At 38.3% G+C, this 15846-nt stretch overlaps 2 protein-coding genes across 2 annotated transcripts; both read right to left on the bottom strand.

The window, feature by feature from the left end:
- Nucleotides 1-5273: 5273 nt before the first annotated feature.
- LOC110028262 (phytochrome A-associated F-box protein-like) lies at nt 5274-6762 on the bottom strand. The gene has a single exon (XM_020730036.1). It carries the CDS (start codon nt 6415-6417, stop codon nt 5368-5370), a length of 1050 nt encoding a protein of 349 aa, XP_020585695.1. The 5' UTR covers nt 6418-6762; the 3' UTR covers nt 5274-5367.
- Nucleotides 6763-12123: 5361 nt separating this feature from the next.
- Nucleotides 12124-14143, bottom strand: LOC110024812 (GDSL esterase/lipase At2g23540-like). Its single transcript, XM_020724976.1, has 5 exons — nt 13712-14143; nt 13439-13569; nt 13039-13269; nt 12562-12817; nt 12124-12487 (listed from the first exon to the last, which is right to left on the bottom strand). The coding sequence occupies exons 1-5, from the start codon at nt 14064-14066 to the stop codon at nt 12270-12272; spliced, it is 1191 nt and encodes a 396-aa protein (XP_020580635.1). The 5' UTR covers nt 14067-14143; the 3' UTR covers nt 12124-12269.
- Nucleotides 14144-15846: the final 1703 nt, after the last annotated feature.

The raw sequence follows: 15846 nt of genomic DNA, 5'->3' as shown, positions 1-15846 counted from the left end.
CCAACTTGTTGTCAGCCTTTTCCCAGCAAGGTCGCAGCTCTTCATACTCCTACACTTCGGATTTCCTGCTCGTCATGTTTGTTTGTGTCGTCCTTGTTGTGTTGTGTGTTTGTTATTATCTTGTACCGTTGTTTTGAGCTGTTGTTCTTTGTAATTGAGTCTCCATTATAACCTCTTTTAGAGTCGGCAATAATATTTGTATTTTAGAGTCGTGGTTTGGGTCAACTCTGGTATCATTTGGTATGAGAACTAGCTCAACCGTAGTCCCATCCTAGAGATTTCTAGGGTCCGCCCCTACCCAATCCACCACACCAAAGTTTTTTTTCTTTTCTTTCTTTCATTTATTTTTTCTCTTCTTTTTTTGTTCCTTCTTTTCTTTCCTTCCACAGATCTCAAACCGTCAATCATGTCGCCAAAGAGATCTATGCCCAAGTCTACTTGGAACGAGATACAGTGAGAGCTCCACCTCCTTCAGCGGAGGCTTATGGATATTGAAGAGGAAATTTAGTGGAATGTTACCCTCGACCGTGATCTAAAAGGTCGAAGGGAACAACGAGAAAATATGAGGATGGAGCGATAAAACGAAGCGCTAGTTCCTACCTACTACCACCAAAAGTTGCAGACGCAAGCTTCCGAAGTGAAAATACTGCATCACCAAGCGACCCCCATTGCTACTCTCCAGCAAAACAAATTCGCAAGTCTATCACAACCAGAAGATGTTGCAAGTGCCCACAGATTTGGAAATGTTGAAGCAGAATGCACAACCAGGTAAGTGATCTACTTCACCGAGCAGAGCATCATAGAAAAGTTGAATAAAAACACCGCAAACACTGAAGAGCAATTCAAACAAGAATTCCACCTGATGATGTCTTTCCCTGTGAAACTCCCTTAATCATAGATTCATCCAATGCATTTCCTTCATGTGATAAAAAAGAACATGCGATTTTTTATGAGATTGTGGTTCTTGCTATTCTAGAAAATGATGAACTTTTTGTTGAGAGATAAAATCACGTAGACAAGAAAAAGTTAGAATTTAAAATTTCAGTGGAAGGCTTAGTAACAATCGACCAATAACATCACAAGCGGCAATACTTCCAGCACTCACCCCAGTGTTCCATATGAAGAGATGAAAGACCAGTGTTAAGCTCTTGTTATTAGAACACAGCGGAAGAAGTCGGTTCTCCAAAACTTCAAGAATTGGAAGGAATACCAGAAACATAATAAGAATCACCCATCATGTCATAAATGAGAAGCATATGAGATATTTATTTATTCGAAATTTGGCTCAGGAGAACCTGCGTGGTGGTATACCTCTAGCTCAGATTATTCCAAACCAAAACATATTGATATGGAGGTATGTTCGCAAGTGAAAAAAGCTCCTCAGATGCTTTGGTAGATGGTGCAGTCGCCAATGGGATTCAGGGGAGGCTGACAACGACACGGAAGCTTCGAATAATGATGTTGAAGCTCCCTCAACCTTGAGAGACTGATGCAGGGCTATAGAGGACCAATCGGTCCTTAAAGGAAGGGAGGTCGCCACTCCTCCCTTACCCTTCTCTCCCCTTCTCCTCTTTTCTTCTTAGCACATTTCTAATATAAATCTTTCCAAATCTGAGTATTTTTATTCCTCTTTCCTAAATCTGAATTTCCAAATCATAATTTTTGAATACTTTATTCCTCTTTCCTAAATTTAAATTTCCATTATAATCATTTTCCTAAATTGAATTTCCAAATAAAATTTTCTGAATATTTTAGTCCTCTTTCCTAAATCTGAAATCCTGATTTGTTTATTCTTTCTTATTTTAAGTATTGTCTAAAATAAAGTTTCAGCCTCTTTATAAATAGGGGATGATGTACTTAGATTTAGGGGTCTTGCTTCGATATCTAAATTCAGGTTTTAGCTCAAGTATTTTCCCTTCGAGACTTGTATTCAACGTCGAGATAGTGTTTCGGCTATCTCTCGTCCGAGATGGTGATCGTCTCCACGAGTCTAGGTGGTGTTTTGGTTGTAGCTCGACCTCGCCAAGATATTTATCTAGCCTTCCCCCCTTCCTACTGTTGTCAACCTGCTTTCCAGCCCTACAACAGGCCACCACACCCCTTGCCCAACAATCGTTGGCTGCTGTCCTGCCTCTAAACGCTTCCAGCAGCTTCCCCGTCTCCTGCACAACCAACAGTCCCTTCGGCTCCTCCCAGCAGCCGCAATACCCCTTTCCGGCATTCTCTGGGTTGACCTACCTCTTCCCTTTGTTGTTCCTTGATTCCAACATCCCCAGCAGCTCTCACCCTCGTAGACTGTCGTCCAACCTCCTTCCAACGCCCAACTAGCAGTAGCCCAGAGCTTATTCCTTCATCCTGCTGCCAGCCTTTTCCCAGCAAAATCACAACTCTCCATACACCTCCACTCCGAATTTCCTGCTCGTCATGTTTGTTTGTGTCGTCCTTATTGTATGTGTGTTTGCTTTTATCCAATACCGTTGTTTTGGATAGTTGTTCTTTGTACTTGGGTCTCCATTGTAACCTCATTTAGAGTCAACAATAATATTCGTATTTTAGAATCGTGGTTTGGGTCAACTCCGGTATCAGTTATCTAGCTTCAGGGGTTGTCGAGAGGCTAATTCAGCCTATATGACCTTCATTTTTTGGAGGATTATAGCAATTTCTTTTTCGGATTCAACCATCGGCTCAAAGGATTTCAAATCCGTAACTAGCTCCCTAGTTTCCAAACTAGCTATGTGCTCCCGCACGTCAAAGTGTGCACCTTCTACTGAGTCTAGGAGGTCCATTAAACCAACACGATCTTCCAAATAAGAGGTGATATCAGTTACAACACATGAACTCAACAATATCCATTCAGTCGAAGCGAGATTCTCTCTGGCCTCCCCTTTAGCCGCAAGAACATCGACAAAATTGGTAGCTTCAGGTGGAATTCTGACCATCATCCATTCCAGAATATTCAATGATTTGATCATTTGTCATCTTTGAAAGCAACAAGATATCGTATTCGGCAAGAAAATAATTCTCAGACTAACGAAATCTCGTTATAATACCTTCCAAAGGTAGACCATCTTCTTGGTGCAAGACTTTGCCCTTGACAGAACAAGTCCTAGGAAAATCTTCCTTGTTGATAAAAGCTCTCTACAAACAACTTTGAAAGAAAATTGTTGCTCATTCATCTTACCTGCATTTTTCACAAGAAAATCGCGAAGTCTTGCCATGGAAGCAATGGTTTAAAAGCTTAGAAAGATAAATTATAACATCCTCACCAGCATAGTCAGGCTCGACAAAAATTATTATACTAGGCTCTCATTCCCTGTTCACATCAGAAAGTTGATCTTTTGTCGGATCATTCAAATCTAGAGGAATCTTCCCTAGTGAACGAGATTTGGAGTGAGGTGGCGTTATCTCATCTATCAAAATGGTTCATTGTATCTCCTCCGTGGTGGAACTAAAGAACCTATGACTTCGACAAAAAAACCTGAAGGACCCTCTACCAGAACATCTTCAATCTCGCAAAGCTTTGCTCCCTTCGGAAGTCTTCTTCTAAGCTCAAGTTAACCAACTGCTTATTGTGGTGGAAGTTCTCTTCAAGGCGGGATCGTTAAACCTTCATCTCAGTTACCAGGGTCTTGATCATCACGAAAATAGAATTATCAAATGAACGTCTCAAACTTACTAATCGAAAGCACTCTCTTCTCTAGAAAAACAAAACCCACAATTCTCTTATAACACTTCTTATACCCTAAAGGGAGTATACTCTTAAAAGTTTAATAACTGTTGCAATCAATGTTATTCACGACTTTCAACTTATTTTGTAGTTTTCCTTTTTGGGCAAATCAAATGGTGTAACAACAAAAAACCCAAATACATGTCTTGACCACGTACAATTTCATCAATCAAATCAACCAAGTTGAATCTTTTTAATCATGGAGTTCGTATTCAAGGAATCTCAGAGGGATGAACCAAAGAATCGGAAAAACATTTTCCCATAGAAGAGCCAAGGCTCCCAAGGATGAAGTGGATCTCCCTCACCATAATAAATCAAGAGACTACTCCCTATAGGCAAAGCACAAAAGTGCCCCCAAGTGAAGGTTAGTCCCGGTTCATTAATGAGTGGGAACGATCTAATTCCTCATACAAAAATTTGATCTGCTCTCGAGTCAAAAAGGTCCATTTTCGAATCATATTGATTTCTCACCTCGAAGATCTTTGTTCAGAGTCATTAAGCTCAACAAAAGCCAATGACCCTGCAACTGTACACAATCGAAAGATCTCCATTCTCTTATTTTTCTCATAGAACCTGATCGAAGAATCAAGAAAATTGGGAACTAAATGTATACACAAATGTGGTCATATGCCTAAATAAGGGCTTTCTATGTGTATTCTAACACAAAAACTAATACGTTGAAGTGAGCCCACCAGCCGAAGTAGTTGAATCGAGCCCACCTACTGAATTGCCCAAATTGAGCCTTACCTGCCAAAGTGGCCAATTTTGCCTCACGCGTGAAGGTGACCTTTCCCACCTAGGGAGAGACAACTACTACGAAAGACTATCATTAATTTCAAGGATGCTCCATCATTCTTTAAAGACATCGATTGACATCCATATCACGGTCATTTCATCAAAACATCATTGATGGGTGGCATACTTACATTTTCTATTATTTTTTCCTTATTGTATAAAAGAGAAGTCAAGATGTGATGAGAGAATCCTTGATATTTTTTGAAATTCTCTCTCTCTCTCTCGCTCCCCCCCCCCCCCCCCCCCCCCCCCTGCCTAAAGAAAAAAATGCAATTCGGGAAACCTCTCCTGAGCCGTTTTTTTCGACTTGTCTGGTTCAAGCTCAATACACAATCACTTAGACCTTCTCTCAAACCTCGCATAAATCTCTCTCTTCTGCTCTCTTACACAAATACAAGGTGTTTACCGGGCTGTATATACTCGCTATCGATACAGAACTTCACGTCCTAAAAGGATTCAACACCAACTAATGATGGAATCACATCCATTCCAATGGATATCCAAAGATAAAATCCACATACACAACAACACAGGCATCAATAACCAAGTGAAACATTAAAAAGCCGTTTCTAAACAGTCTAATTTTTCAGGTTTTAATCCTCCTATGTTTTACTAATATGGATTTAGACTAAATCGTAACTAAACATGTTAACAAAACTGTACCCAGTTCAATCCAACCAAGCGATATTGTAGAAGGACCAATGATCATATAGACAAACTTTTAATTTGTATAAAAACCAAAAGATCCAATTAAACAAGTAATCAACTGAAAAGGCAGTGCAGAGAGTCAAATTGGATATACCAAAAGCAAATATTAAAGAAATGCAAATCCCATGGCATACTCTTCATGAAAACATTGGTCTGTCCGTCCAAGCCCCTGAAACATGTCCATTCTCACAAACGTAAGCTCGTACAACAGGCTCTCCATCATCATGGAACCCAAACACTGTCCTCAGGCAGAAAGCAGAATGAAGATCCCAAATTTCTTTACAATCACAGAAGGCACAGTTCAGCTCAATCTTGCTCCGTTTGCTTTCATTTATGGTTCTCCAAACCCTAGAGCGCTTGAAATTCTTAAATAGGCCCCTAAATAGCTTATAATTCCGCTTCTCTTCAACATGGATACATCCAGGCCACTCACAGATGTAAAGGGAATCATCCCTGAATCTATTAGCCAGCAACTTGCTACCTTGTTCCCTGCTGAGATTCCAAGCTCCAGAGGCTAAATGGGCAGTCACTGGGCTGCTGTAAACACCATCGATCTTTCTCTTCTTTGAAACATCCTGGTAACTTGTACGAGGCATTGCGCCCCATGCATTTTCATTTTCAGGTGGAGAAGGAGTTGGATCATGAGTTTCGGATATATCATAGATGGTATCAAAGTAGAGATCATCAAATAAAGACCAGCAATCAGAAGGAGAAATGGAAGGCGGCGTAGTTGTCGTGCTGGTGGTGGTGATGGTAGCTGCCTCGGCAAAGGCGGTAGGAAGGGGCGGCGCTGGCGACCGGCGGATGTAATCCTCGTCCGGACCGATCTCTCGTTCGAGTCCGAAGTCGGAGTTTTCGAGTAGTACTCCAGCGCGAAGAAGGCCAGGACAGCAGACGGAGAGCTTGTGAAGGGCAGCCCAGCCTCCTGGAGGACCGGATGGGGGGTTCTTGCCCAGGTCGGAGGCTAGGGATGGTGAGGAGCGGAAGCACTTCTCTCGGTAGCAGACGTTGCGTAAGAGGGAGGCGAAGCGGGTGGAGACACAAGCGAGTCGAGCCCAGTCGCGAGGGTCGGACTCCAGGTTTGCGAGGATGTTGAGGATGATATCGTCTGAAAGGACCACAAAGAGCCCTCCGACGACGGGGGAACAAGTGGTATCTGTGGCTTGTTCTGCCTTGCAGCATTCCATGATGGGACTGGATTCGCTTTCTGCGAAAAAACAGCCAAAAGCGGCTTACAAAAACCTAGAGCGCTTGATCTCAAATGAAAATTAAGAAAATTAATTCGATCGAAAAGCCGGAAGAGAGATGAAATGTTTGTTTGGATGATCCATGAACAGCGAGAAAGCAAAGGGCGTCTCGCATGCTCTGGGAACGATCAATAGAGAGGAAACTGAAGAAGAAAAGAGGATTTAAGATGACTGAATCTGATTCTCGATCTAGTGGAGGAGGCGAGCTTTAGTGGTGATGAGAGAGAGGGCGGTGGAGGGTTTTGTGGAGGAGAAGCGTCGGCGGAGGTTGCCACAGTGAAAGGGGACGACATTTAAACATATTTCTGTCCTTTTTTACAAAACTAACATCTCCCCTCTCTTCTCTCTCCTCTCCAGCTGTACTGTGGAGGTCGTTTTGCCAGGTGTGTGACAAGCATATTTTCATCTGGCATTGAGATTCGTGCACAGCCAATTCTGGTGTTCCGCTCACCCTGCCTCCGGAATTTTAAACTCACCTCGCTTGAGATTCACAACTTCTTAGTAGAGTGACGTTTCACCTTAAATCCCACTTCTAAATTCTAATAGAGAAAATTTTCATATGGTCTTCCGCCCAACTTAAGTTCAGACGACGAGATTTTTGTTTCACTGTGAAGCGAGGACTTAGCTCGTGTTCAGACGTAAATTTTTTTTCCTTTTAATGGGAAATAAATTGAATATTCAGAGGACGAATACGATACATGTTTGAGATAAAAAAATATGTAAAATAATAAAATTTCCAATCTTTACAATCACTTCCTTATAAGAAAAGGTATCAATTAAATCAGTGATACTTCATTATCACTATAATTTTAAATATTTTAAATTCCTTAAGAATTAAAAGTCCCTTATGTAACTTTTATATACTTTCTCTTAAAAGCTTAAAATTAATTTTTAAGATGTGGATTATATGATGTTTGTGGATAATTACCTTCTCACAAAATTAATATCTTAACAAAATTTAGCAATGTTTCATCATCATCATCCAAGATTTCTACTTTTTAAATTTTGGGCTTGTAATTTTTTTTTTTTTTAATTCGGTCTTGGGGGGTTTAAATTGATGCAATTGGACTTTGAATTTAAATTTAAGGCATTAAGGAGAGTTTTTTGTATTCCTAATATCACTAAAGACTAATTGAAATTTAGTCTTTAAAGATAATTTGGTTTTGCTCAAATGGCCCGTAATAAACCTTTTGATTGAAAGGATTTGACCAAGCCTTTAGGCGAGCGTGATTGAGTCTAAACTTCCTTCTATAAGGTATAATTTGAGTAATTTGGATGAAATTTGATTAATTGTGACCTTGATGGGTCATTTGGGAAATTGGAATTGACCAAGGACTTAGAGATCCTGCATTGGTTCAATGATGGTCTGTGGTGATCCTTAAACATGTTGGGAATATTATAAATCAAAATTTTGAGAAAATGAGATACTTTATTTTAATAGGTCTTATAGAGTCATCAACTTTGATTTGGTCAAACATGATTAACCAACCTCCTTGGCTCAAGAGAAAATCCAAGAGAGGATTTGGAGCCACTAGAATGGGCCAAAGGAATTACAAGTAATTTTAGGTTCACCAAGTCTTAATAGGATGCCTAAGGCTTTAAGTGGGTCTAAATGGGTTTGGTCTTAATTAAATTTCATGGTTTAAACATAACCTTGCCACTCACCCTCTAATTTTATTTAGCAATCTAGAGTTTAATCATAGCTCATTTAAGCCCAATGGAAGGAGGGATAAAGTTAGATTAGTCATTTACAAAAATTTATAGAAGACTACCCATGGCTCACTGGGAATGAAACCGGGTTTGAGAGTGGTGGTTGCATATATGGTTGATTTTGTCAATCTTATTAGAAAATGAGATCAACTCTGATTTGGGAATTCTGCCAACAACTATTCTTGCTAAAATACATGTAGATATTCATAATGTCATTTATATTTTTTTCTCCGAGTAAATAGGTTACATATATTGTAAATAGGAACTAAAGGGTTGAAATAACATTAATTCGACTATGAGATAAAAAATTGGTTGAATTTTGGTTGATGTTGTGAAAAATTTAATTCCTAGGAAATGAAAGAATAAAAATAAAAATAAATAAACACATATTAATTAAATTAAATTAATTAAATAATTATATAAAATTCAGCTATTCATAAAAAAATTATTTCAATTCAGAATGTCTCGGAAATTTTAGGGTCTATTTAAAACTAAAATTTAAACATCCTTTTAAAATCTCATAGCATATGGAGATCATTTTAATTTATTGTGAATCTTTAATTTAAAAATACATTAAAAAAACAAATAATTACAAATAAATAAATAAATAAATATACAAAAAAATCATAAAAAAATTAAAAATATACTTGATACTATTGATAACTTCCAGAAACAATTCCAATACATTTTGAAAATATTTAACCCAATACATACAAATTGCTTTGAAAGTTTAGAATTACTTCATTCTTAACTATAAAAATTCATAAAATGTATAAAATTCCTTAAATTTCGTATTATTTGAGTTCTTAAGATCCTCAATTACTTCTTCAAGTAGTTTGTGGTATTTTATAAGACTTTGATATTGGTTAAATACATGTTTATGATTTATAAGCACGTGTACATTATTTAATTAATATTATAATAAATTCAAATAAAGACAAAACTCCATAAAAATTTACAAAATATTTAAAACACTTAAATAAACATTTCGTACACAAAATTGAACATTAAGAATAATAAAAGCCACAATTTGAATAATAAGACCTAGTTTAAACTTTGCCCATACACATGCTACGTATAGTGCCATGTCACCGACTAGTTTTAAGAATAACTCGATGTGAGATTAAATTGACATGTTTTATGTGTTTTTATTTCGATTATTTTGTTTGCTTGTTAGACATATTAGTATTGACATCCATTTTTTATGCGACATACACAGAACATCCTTTTTGAATGCACAACACGTGCTACGTCGCTGACTGTAGTTTTAAGAATAGTTTGATGTGAGATTAGATTGATGTGTTTTATGTGTTTTTATTTTGATTATTGTGTATGCTTGTTAAACATATTAGTGTTGGCATCCATTTTTAATGCAACATACACGGGATATCCTTGTTGAATGCATGACATTGTAATTAAGGTCTACACCATCATAGCCATGCCCCGAGTCGATCATGGCTAGGTCATCATTATTCTGGTATCCTCCAAGTTGACATTTGTTCATGTGACAAAGAGTTGCATCCTGTTGATATTGACATTCCCGTGGCGTAAACTATTGATTAGAGTACCCACACCATGTTCGGACCATAAGTCCAACGCTCTGCTCGATGATACGTAGACGGCTCGACCTCTCAAAATTTTTTTAGACACATTTATGGTCCCTACGGAGGTCCAAGGATCATGACCTGCTCACATTCGATCCTCCAGATGTCCCACGAGGCCTAGAACCCCCTTGGGGAGCTTCTCCAGAAGCCCAATTTTCTTAGGGTCCATCTTGATCACCCCTAAACCGGGAATGGCCATGCCGAGACCTCACCGAAGAACACAAAGAGTTGTAGTCGGCGTGATCACGCCAACCAAACAGATGCCACACCATAATTACGGTGCAACATGAGAGTAACTACGCCCAAATCTTAGCAGACACCAAAGTTCATCGATCGGTGTGACCACACCCGCAAGTGGCGTGGCCACGCCGCCCAAACATAGCGTCTGATGTAATTATGCGAGGCCTCGGGTGTGGTCATGTCGGGCCTCCAACTGCTATGCTTTGAATAGTTGCGTGGCCACACATGCCAAATGCAGCGTGGCCACGCCGCCTGGACCGATTCGCAAATTTTGACCCATTCGATTCCCGTTGGGATGGTTGTTCCTTCTTATTTTGCTTGATTTTTTATCCAAATAAGGCATAGGAGATATTTTTGGCGCATTCCATATTGGGAAAGTAGCTTTGAACCCTTGGGAAAACCCCCTTTGTCTGAATAACCCATTGAGAAGAGGTTATTTGAGCTAATCGACGCCCATTGATTGAGGAGGAGAGCTTGGAGCAAGGGGAGGTTTCAGGGAGCCTCCAGGGAGAATTCTTGAGGGATTCATCTTTTTTTCTCAATGAGAAGTCAATGCAAGTTGTTCTTCTCCATTTTCTCATCTTTCCTTCCATTTTTCTGATCGTCTTCCTCGTCTCCAACGACATTCCGACGAGCTGACGAGGAAAGCTTCTTCATTATTTTGGGGAAGGTAAACTCAAAAAAATTCCTCATTCTCTCCGGTGAAGAGAGCTTCCTCACCACTTGGGAAAACAGTTGTTTTCCTCATCTCCAATGACATTCTCACGAGCCGACGAGGAAAGCTCCCTCACATCTTTGGAGAAGGCAAACTCCCTCAAGGTAGTCACTCTCTTCGATTAGGAGAGCTTCTTCCAGAATGAACGTTGAACTTCAATCAAACATCGTAGCGGCGAGACTTCTCAAACTTTCATTCCTTCTTTCATTAGAGCCCCTAGGTCTAGATGTTAGATAAATTAAGTTAGGATTTTGATTTTCTAGAGGAAACCACAGAGGTTTAGGAGCCTTTGTGTTTCCCCTGTGAATCCATGATAAAAACCCATCTTTTTCGTTTCTAGCACAAAATCTCTACGTCTGGGGTCGTCGTAACAATGCGTTGCGTCGGTGATTTCATCCCCACGACAGAGGGAAATCTGTCGTTTGGGCGAAGAGGTGTAGTTTCTTTGTATCTCATGAAGGATTTTGATGCAGTGCGATATTCCTTACATCCGTGTGGTTCACGAGCCACTGGCCTAGAATAGAATATCCAATATGAGTTCTTATTCTAGAACAAGTTTGGGATGCTTGATGTAAGACTTGCCCCTCTTTTATCACTAGATTTCTCATTTCTTCTATCTAATGGCGCACATATTCCCTGGTAACATCTATCGTTATCACTTACAACATTGAAATGATGCTAAAGAGGATATTGTCTTCAAAATTTGAGTGTGATATTCACGCTCAACACACCTTGCAGAACGTTGGATCCATTTTTGGGATATAGGATCTCCTACTATTCGTGATATCACATAATCCAATATAAGATCCTGAATTTCTTTTGTATTTAGAGGGAAAGACAAAAAACAGAAAAAGGGGTAAGAAGGTCCCAACGGGAGAGAGTCCTCCCTTGCCTTGTGCCTTTTCTTACCCGTAAAAAGAATTGCCCCCATCACCTTGATGTGAGGGAGGATTTTAATGAGGATAATATGTTTGCTAAGGGGGACAGTTTGATGTTGGCGATGTGATAGGTGTCTTTTCTCTCGGTCGATGGATTTTGTCTTGGAAATTCTCAAATGCATTTATTTTTAGCTAGGCGTCGCTTTCATCTGGACTGAAGTACTTCGGACTACTGAAGACGAAGTGGTCTTTTTGGCGAGCGAATATGTTTGAAAATAAATAAATAAATAAAAAGGGACCGGTTCGGATGATCAAAGCTCCGGTGCTTTAAGCAGAAAGGGGTATGGGTTCAAGTCCCCGTATTTGTATATATATATAGACAGATTATTTAATGACATGATTCTTTCATTAATTATTATGAGAAAACTCTACATGGAAAAATACCTAAATACATAGAAGACTAAAAATAGGAAGCTAAACTAATAATAATAATTGGGCTTTTTTTTCTCTCTATTATAGTACATACATATTGATTTAGTTAAAGATCTGAAATCAACCGTATTCATTCGGTGTTACAAGAACAAAATCGTGAGTTGATCTCGTTAAACAGTGACACAGAGGCTTGAGCGGTGGTAAATGACATATTTATAGGAGTTGCTGAATGTTCTTTGGTGAGATGTCTGCTGCATTCCCATGGACAAGTTTCTTCGCAACTATCAAATTAGCTGCCTCTGTTGGATGATATGGATCCCAATATACATACTTTGAACGGTCTCCGCAAAGGCTGGATGCTGGGCCACATGCAATCATGCCCCCATGAACCCCTCCATTGCCACAACAAGCATCTACTGCTGTTTCAAACCCTGTCATGTGATCATGATTATTAAACTTATTAGATGTTTTGTAAGAAGAACACAAAATATGAAATCTAACCTACCGTAGGATTTATGATTTGTGATGACGTCCATGAACAGATCATACAAGTTGGCATAAAGTAAATTTGATCCAGGCAGGATTTGATTAAGTTCAGAAAGCAATTGACGCAATTGCCTATTATACATGGTAGCCAACTGGTTAGGCAACGCAGCACAACCTGTTTCGTCAACTGGTGCTACGGATGTTTGATAAGGAATGCATCCAATTGGCACTATATTTCCCATCACTATTTTCCTTGCATCAAGGTAGTAAAGCCTCTGCATTTATCCACAGGTTTTGGACACCATTAATTAAACTCTACAAAGAAGGAAAGATGACTTTCTAAATTCATTTACTGGTAATGCTTTGATTTGTCTCTGTTTTTAAGCATAAAAAAAGTAAAGCTTGAATTTATCAACTAGAACACAATTAGCCTGCCTGCGGACATCTGGTTTTTTTGAAAACAGTAGAGAGCATGAATGCAGGGAGATGAGCTTACAGTGAGCTGTTCTCTTAGCGCAATCATGAGACCATTTGTGTATGTATCTGGTTGTTCAAAATCTGTTATGAAAGTCAGGTAGTTGTTGAGGAAGTCATTTGCTCCGATGGTGATTGAGAAAATTGCGTTTTGCACTAGCTCCCTGGCTTCATCCTTCCCTAAGAATTCATCCAATTGTTGCCTGGTGCTATTAAAGTAATCAATTTGAACGTCCATTCCTAGTCGGCTCACCTGTATGCATGAAATCAAACTCAGAAGTTAAACTTAAATAAAAAAGATGCATTTCTAATATGTTGGAATATGTTGGACAATCGTAAATATAAAAAAAAAAAAAAGCCAAGCAGATGTTCTCTTATTTCTATTATGGAGAAAGCAGGAAGCAAAGCAGAAGCGTAAGTACATATAGCGCCCCAGTTTTATTCAATATTCCCCCTGCTCCAGATGCATAATTGACCCCATTCAGCAGAGCAGCACCGGCTGTATATCGATCCAAAAATGGAGGTGCATAATTTCGCTGTCCTACTTCTTCCCCTGAAGCACAACAGGAAAAATCAAACTTCGATGCACCATCAAGATTATGCAACATATAAATGTCTTATTCTTTCAAGCTTTTGTCACCCAATTCTGACCTAATGTAGAAGCAACATAAGCTGTGACAGAAGCAAAAACTGACCGATAATATCAGCCATGGTCCTGCCGTTTGTGAATCGACCGGTGGGCATGCCACCGGAGGCCTTGAAGTCGATGCCATTAGGAAAGTGATTTGCCTTTGAGAGCGTAGTTAACAAGTAGTTGTTGTTTCCAGAGTCAACATGAGAATCACCAAAGACGAATATGGCAGGCGGCCGATCTCTTGCTCCTCCAGCCAAAACTATGGTGGAAAAGAGAGAGGGCAGCAGCAACAATGGCATGAACATTTTATGGAGAGTAGGGGGAATGAGAGCTTGGATCAGGCAGAAGGTAGAAATAAGTTGAGAGAGTTTATAGGCCTCTAAATCTTCATAGTAGATAAGAGATTTGACGTGCATGGGTGCATGGATGACGCTAGTAAAGATGGTAGGTTTGAACTTTTTGCGTGGGCTGTATAGAATAGTGTTTGCTTTAATTGCTGTTGCATTTTAAGAATGCAGCTTAGTGGTAAGTCAATCAGCTGTTGGGAATTAAGAGGAAGAAATGTCATTGACGCTGAAGAGGCTAGGCAGGAATAACGTATGATGTTCTCCTTTTTTTTTCATTACATTTACTGTGTATGAGTTCTTACTTTTTTAGATTGGAGAAAGAACGATTAAAAAGGTTTTTTTTTTTTTTTTAATGTTTGGTAGCGTATTATTAATTGGATTTAATCATGAATTTAATTTAAATCCATTCAAATATAAAAAAAAAATAAAAATTTAAATCCAAAATATCGTTAAGTGTAATTTTTTTGCATTTTGTCTTTCACTTCTCACATCCCTTTATTTTCAGGATGTAAATCCAAATTTCATAAATTCGAATGTGGTTCACTCTCAATATCTTTTGTCACAACAACGTCACAATAAGGATCAAATAAATCCAAATTTATAGGATTTTATGAATTCCATCAAGCAAAAATCAAATTTGCAACTAAACACTGCATTAACATGAATGTAAAATATAACACATCAATTATTTTTATTTTTTTTACAGAAATAATTTTTTGATTTTTTTATCTAAACTTTCATTTTCATTTTCCTACCTCATTCGGGCAATTTAATCAATCTTGTTAAACAAGGCAAACAATTGACAATTCAAGGAAGAAAAGTTAGACTTCATTTTTGGCACAAGTCAAGACCGTCAATTATTGCTCATCACACCGCGAAATCTAGAACTCCCTTTCTTGCTCAGCAAGTCATCTTGTGCCAACTTATTGTTGGCATTTTCGAAACCCCCAAGATAAGTATGTGCAAATCTTATCGGGGATATATCTATATCTACACAATCAGTGTCACTGTTTTCTTAGTGTAGTTAAAATAAAAAGGGAATAAATTGAGACCATCTGGAATAAACATTCTGAATTATAACTTTTTTATTAGTATATGTTATATTTTTTATACTAAAACTCTAAAAAAAAAAAAAAAAAAAACCCATGAACAAAAAAAAAAAAAAAAGGATATTTTAAAATATGTCCATTTGCGCCTCCACCAAAAACACTTTTCTCTTACAACGTTGAGCAGGTTGAAACTATTATATTTGGGATATAACATATGTTTTGTAATTGCTGTAATGAGATGAAAGATACAAATGTTTTGTAATCGATGTCACTTACTAATTTACTATCATTTTTCATTAAACAATCTCACATTTTCTTAAAGGATTTTTCTGGAGGAGAATCGAGAAATGGTTGACATACATTTACAGATAACTAGTGCTATAATAGAGATGATACATGGTATTTTAGATGAATACATTTTATTGATGATGATATATTATTTCGAGGCCAATGTTTGATAGATTCTACACTGATCGTCAGTGTGTTCAGGATGCGTTGACCGGTCATCCAATGAGATCATATAATCGTTTTTGGGTTCCAACATAGTTTTAATATAGTTGAGAGATTTATTGATTAATAGATGACTACGGGCTGATACTAAGAATATGGATGTTGCAGAACAATTAGAAATTTTTCTTCGAGGCATCGTATGTGCTCATAGTTATAGTCAACTCTGTAAATTTTTCTAGCACTCATTTAAAGTAGTATCTAGATACTTCAATATAGTGTTACGAGCAATTGTATCACCATGAAAAGAATTCATTAAGTTGCCCTAGACAAAAGTGAATTCATACAGACAA

This window comes from Phalaenopsis equestris, unplaced genomic scaffold (genome assembly GCF_001263595.1).
Source record: "Phalaenopsis equestris unplaced genomic scaffold, ASM126359v1 Scaffold000002, whole genome shotgun sequence".
Taxonomy (NCBI): domain Eukaryota; kingdom Viridiplantae; phylum Streptophyta; class Magnoliopsida; order Asparagales; family Orchidaceae; genus Phalaenopsis; species Phalaenopsis equestris.
Note: the sequence above shows the minus strand (reverse complement) of the source record. Positions and strands in the feature narration are given on the sequence as shown.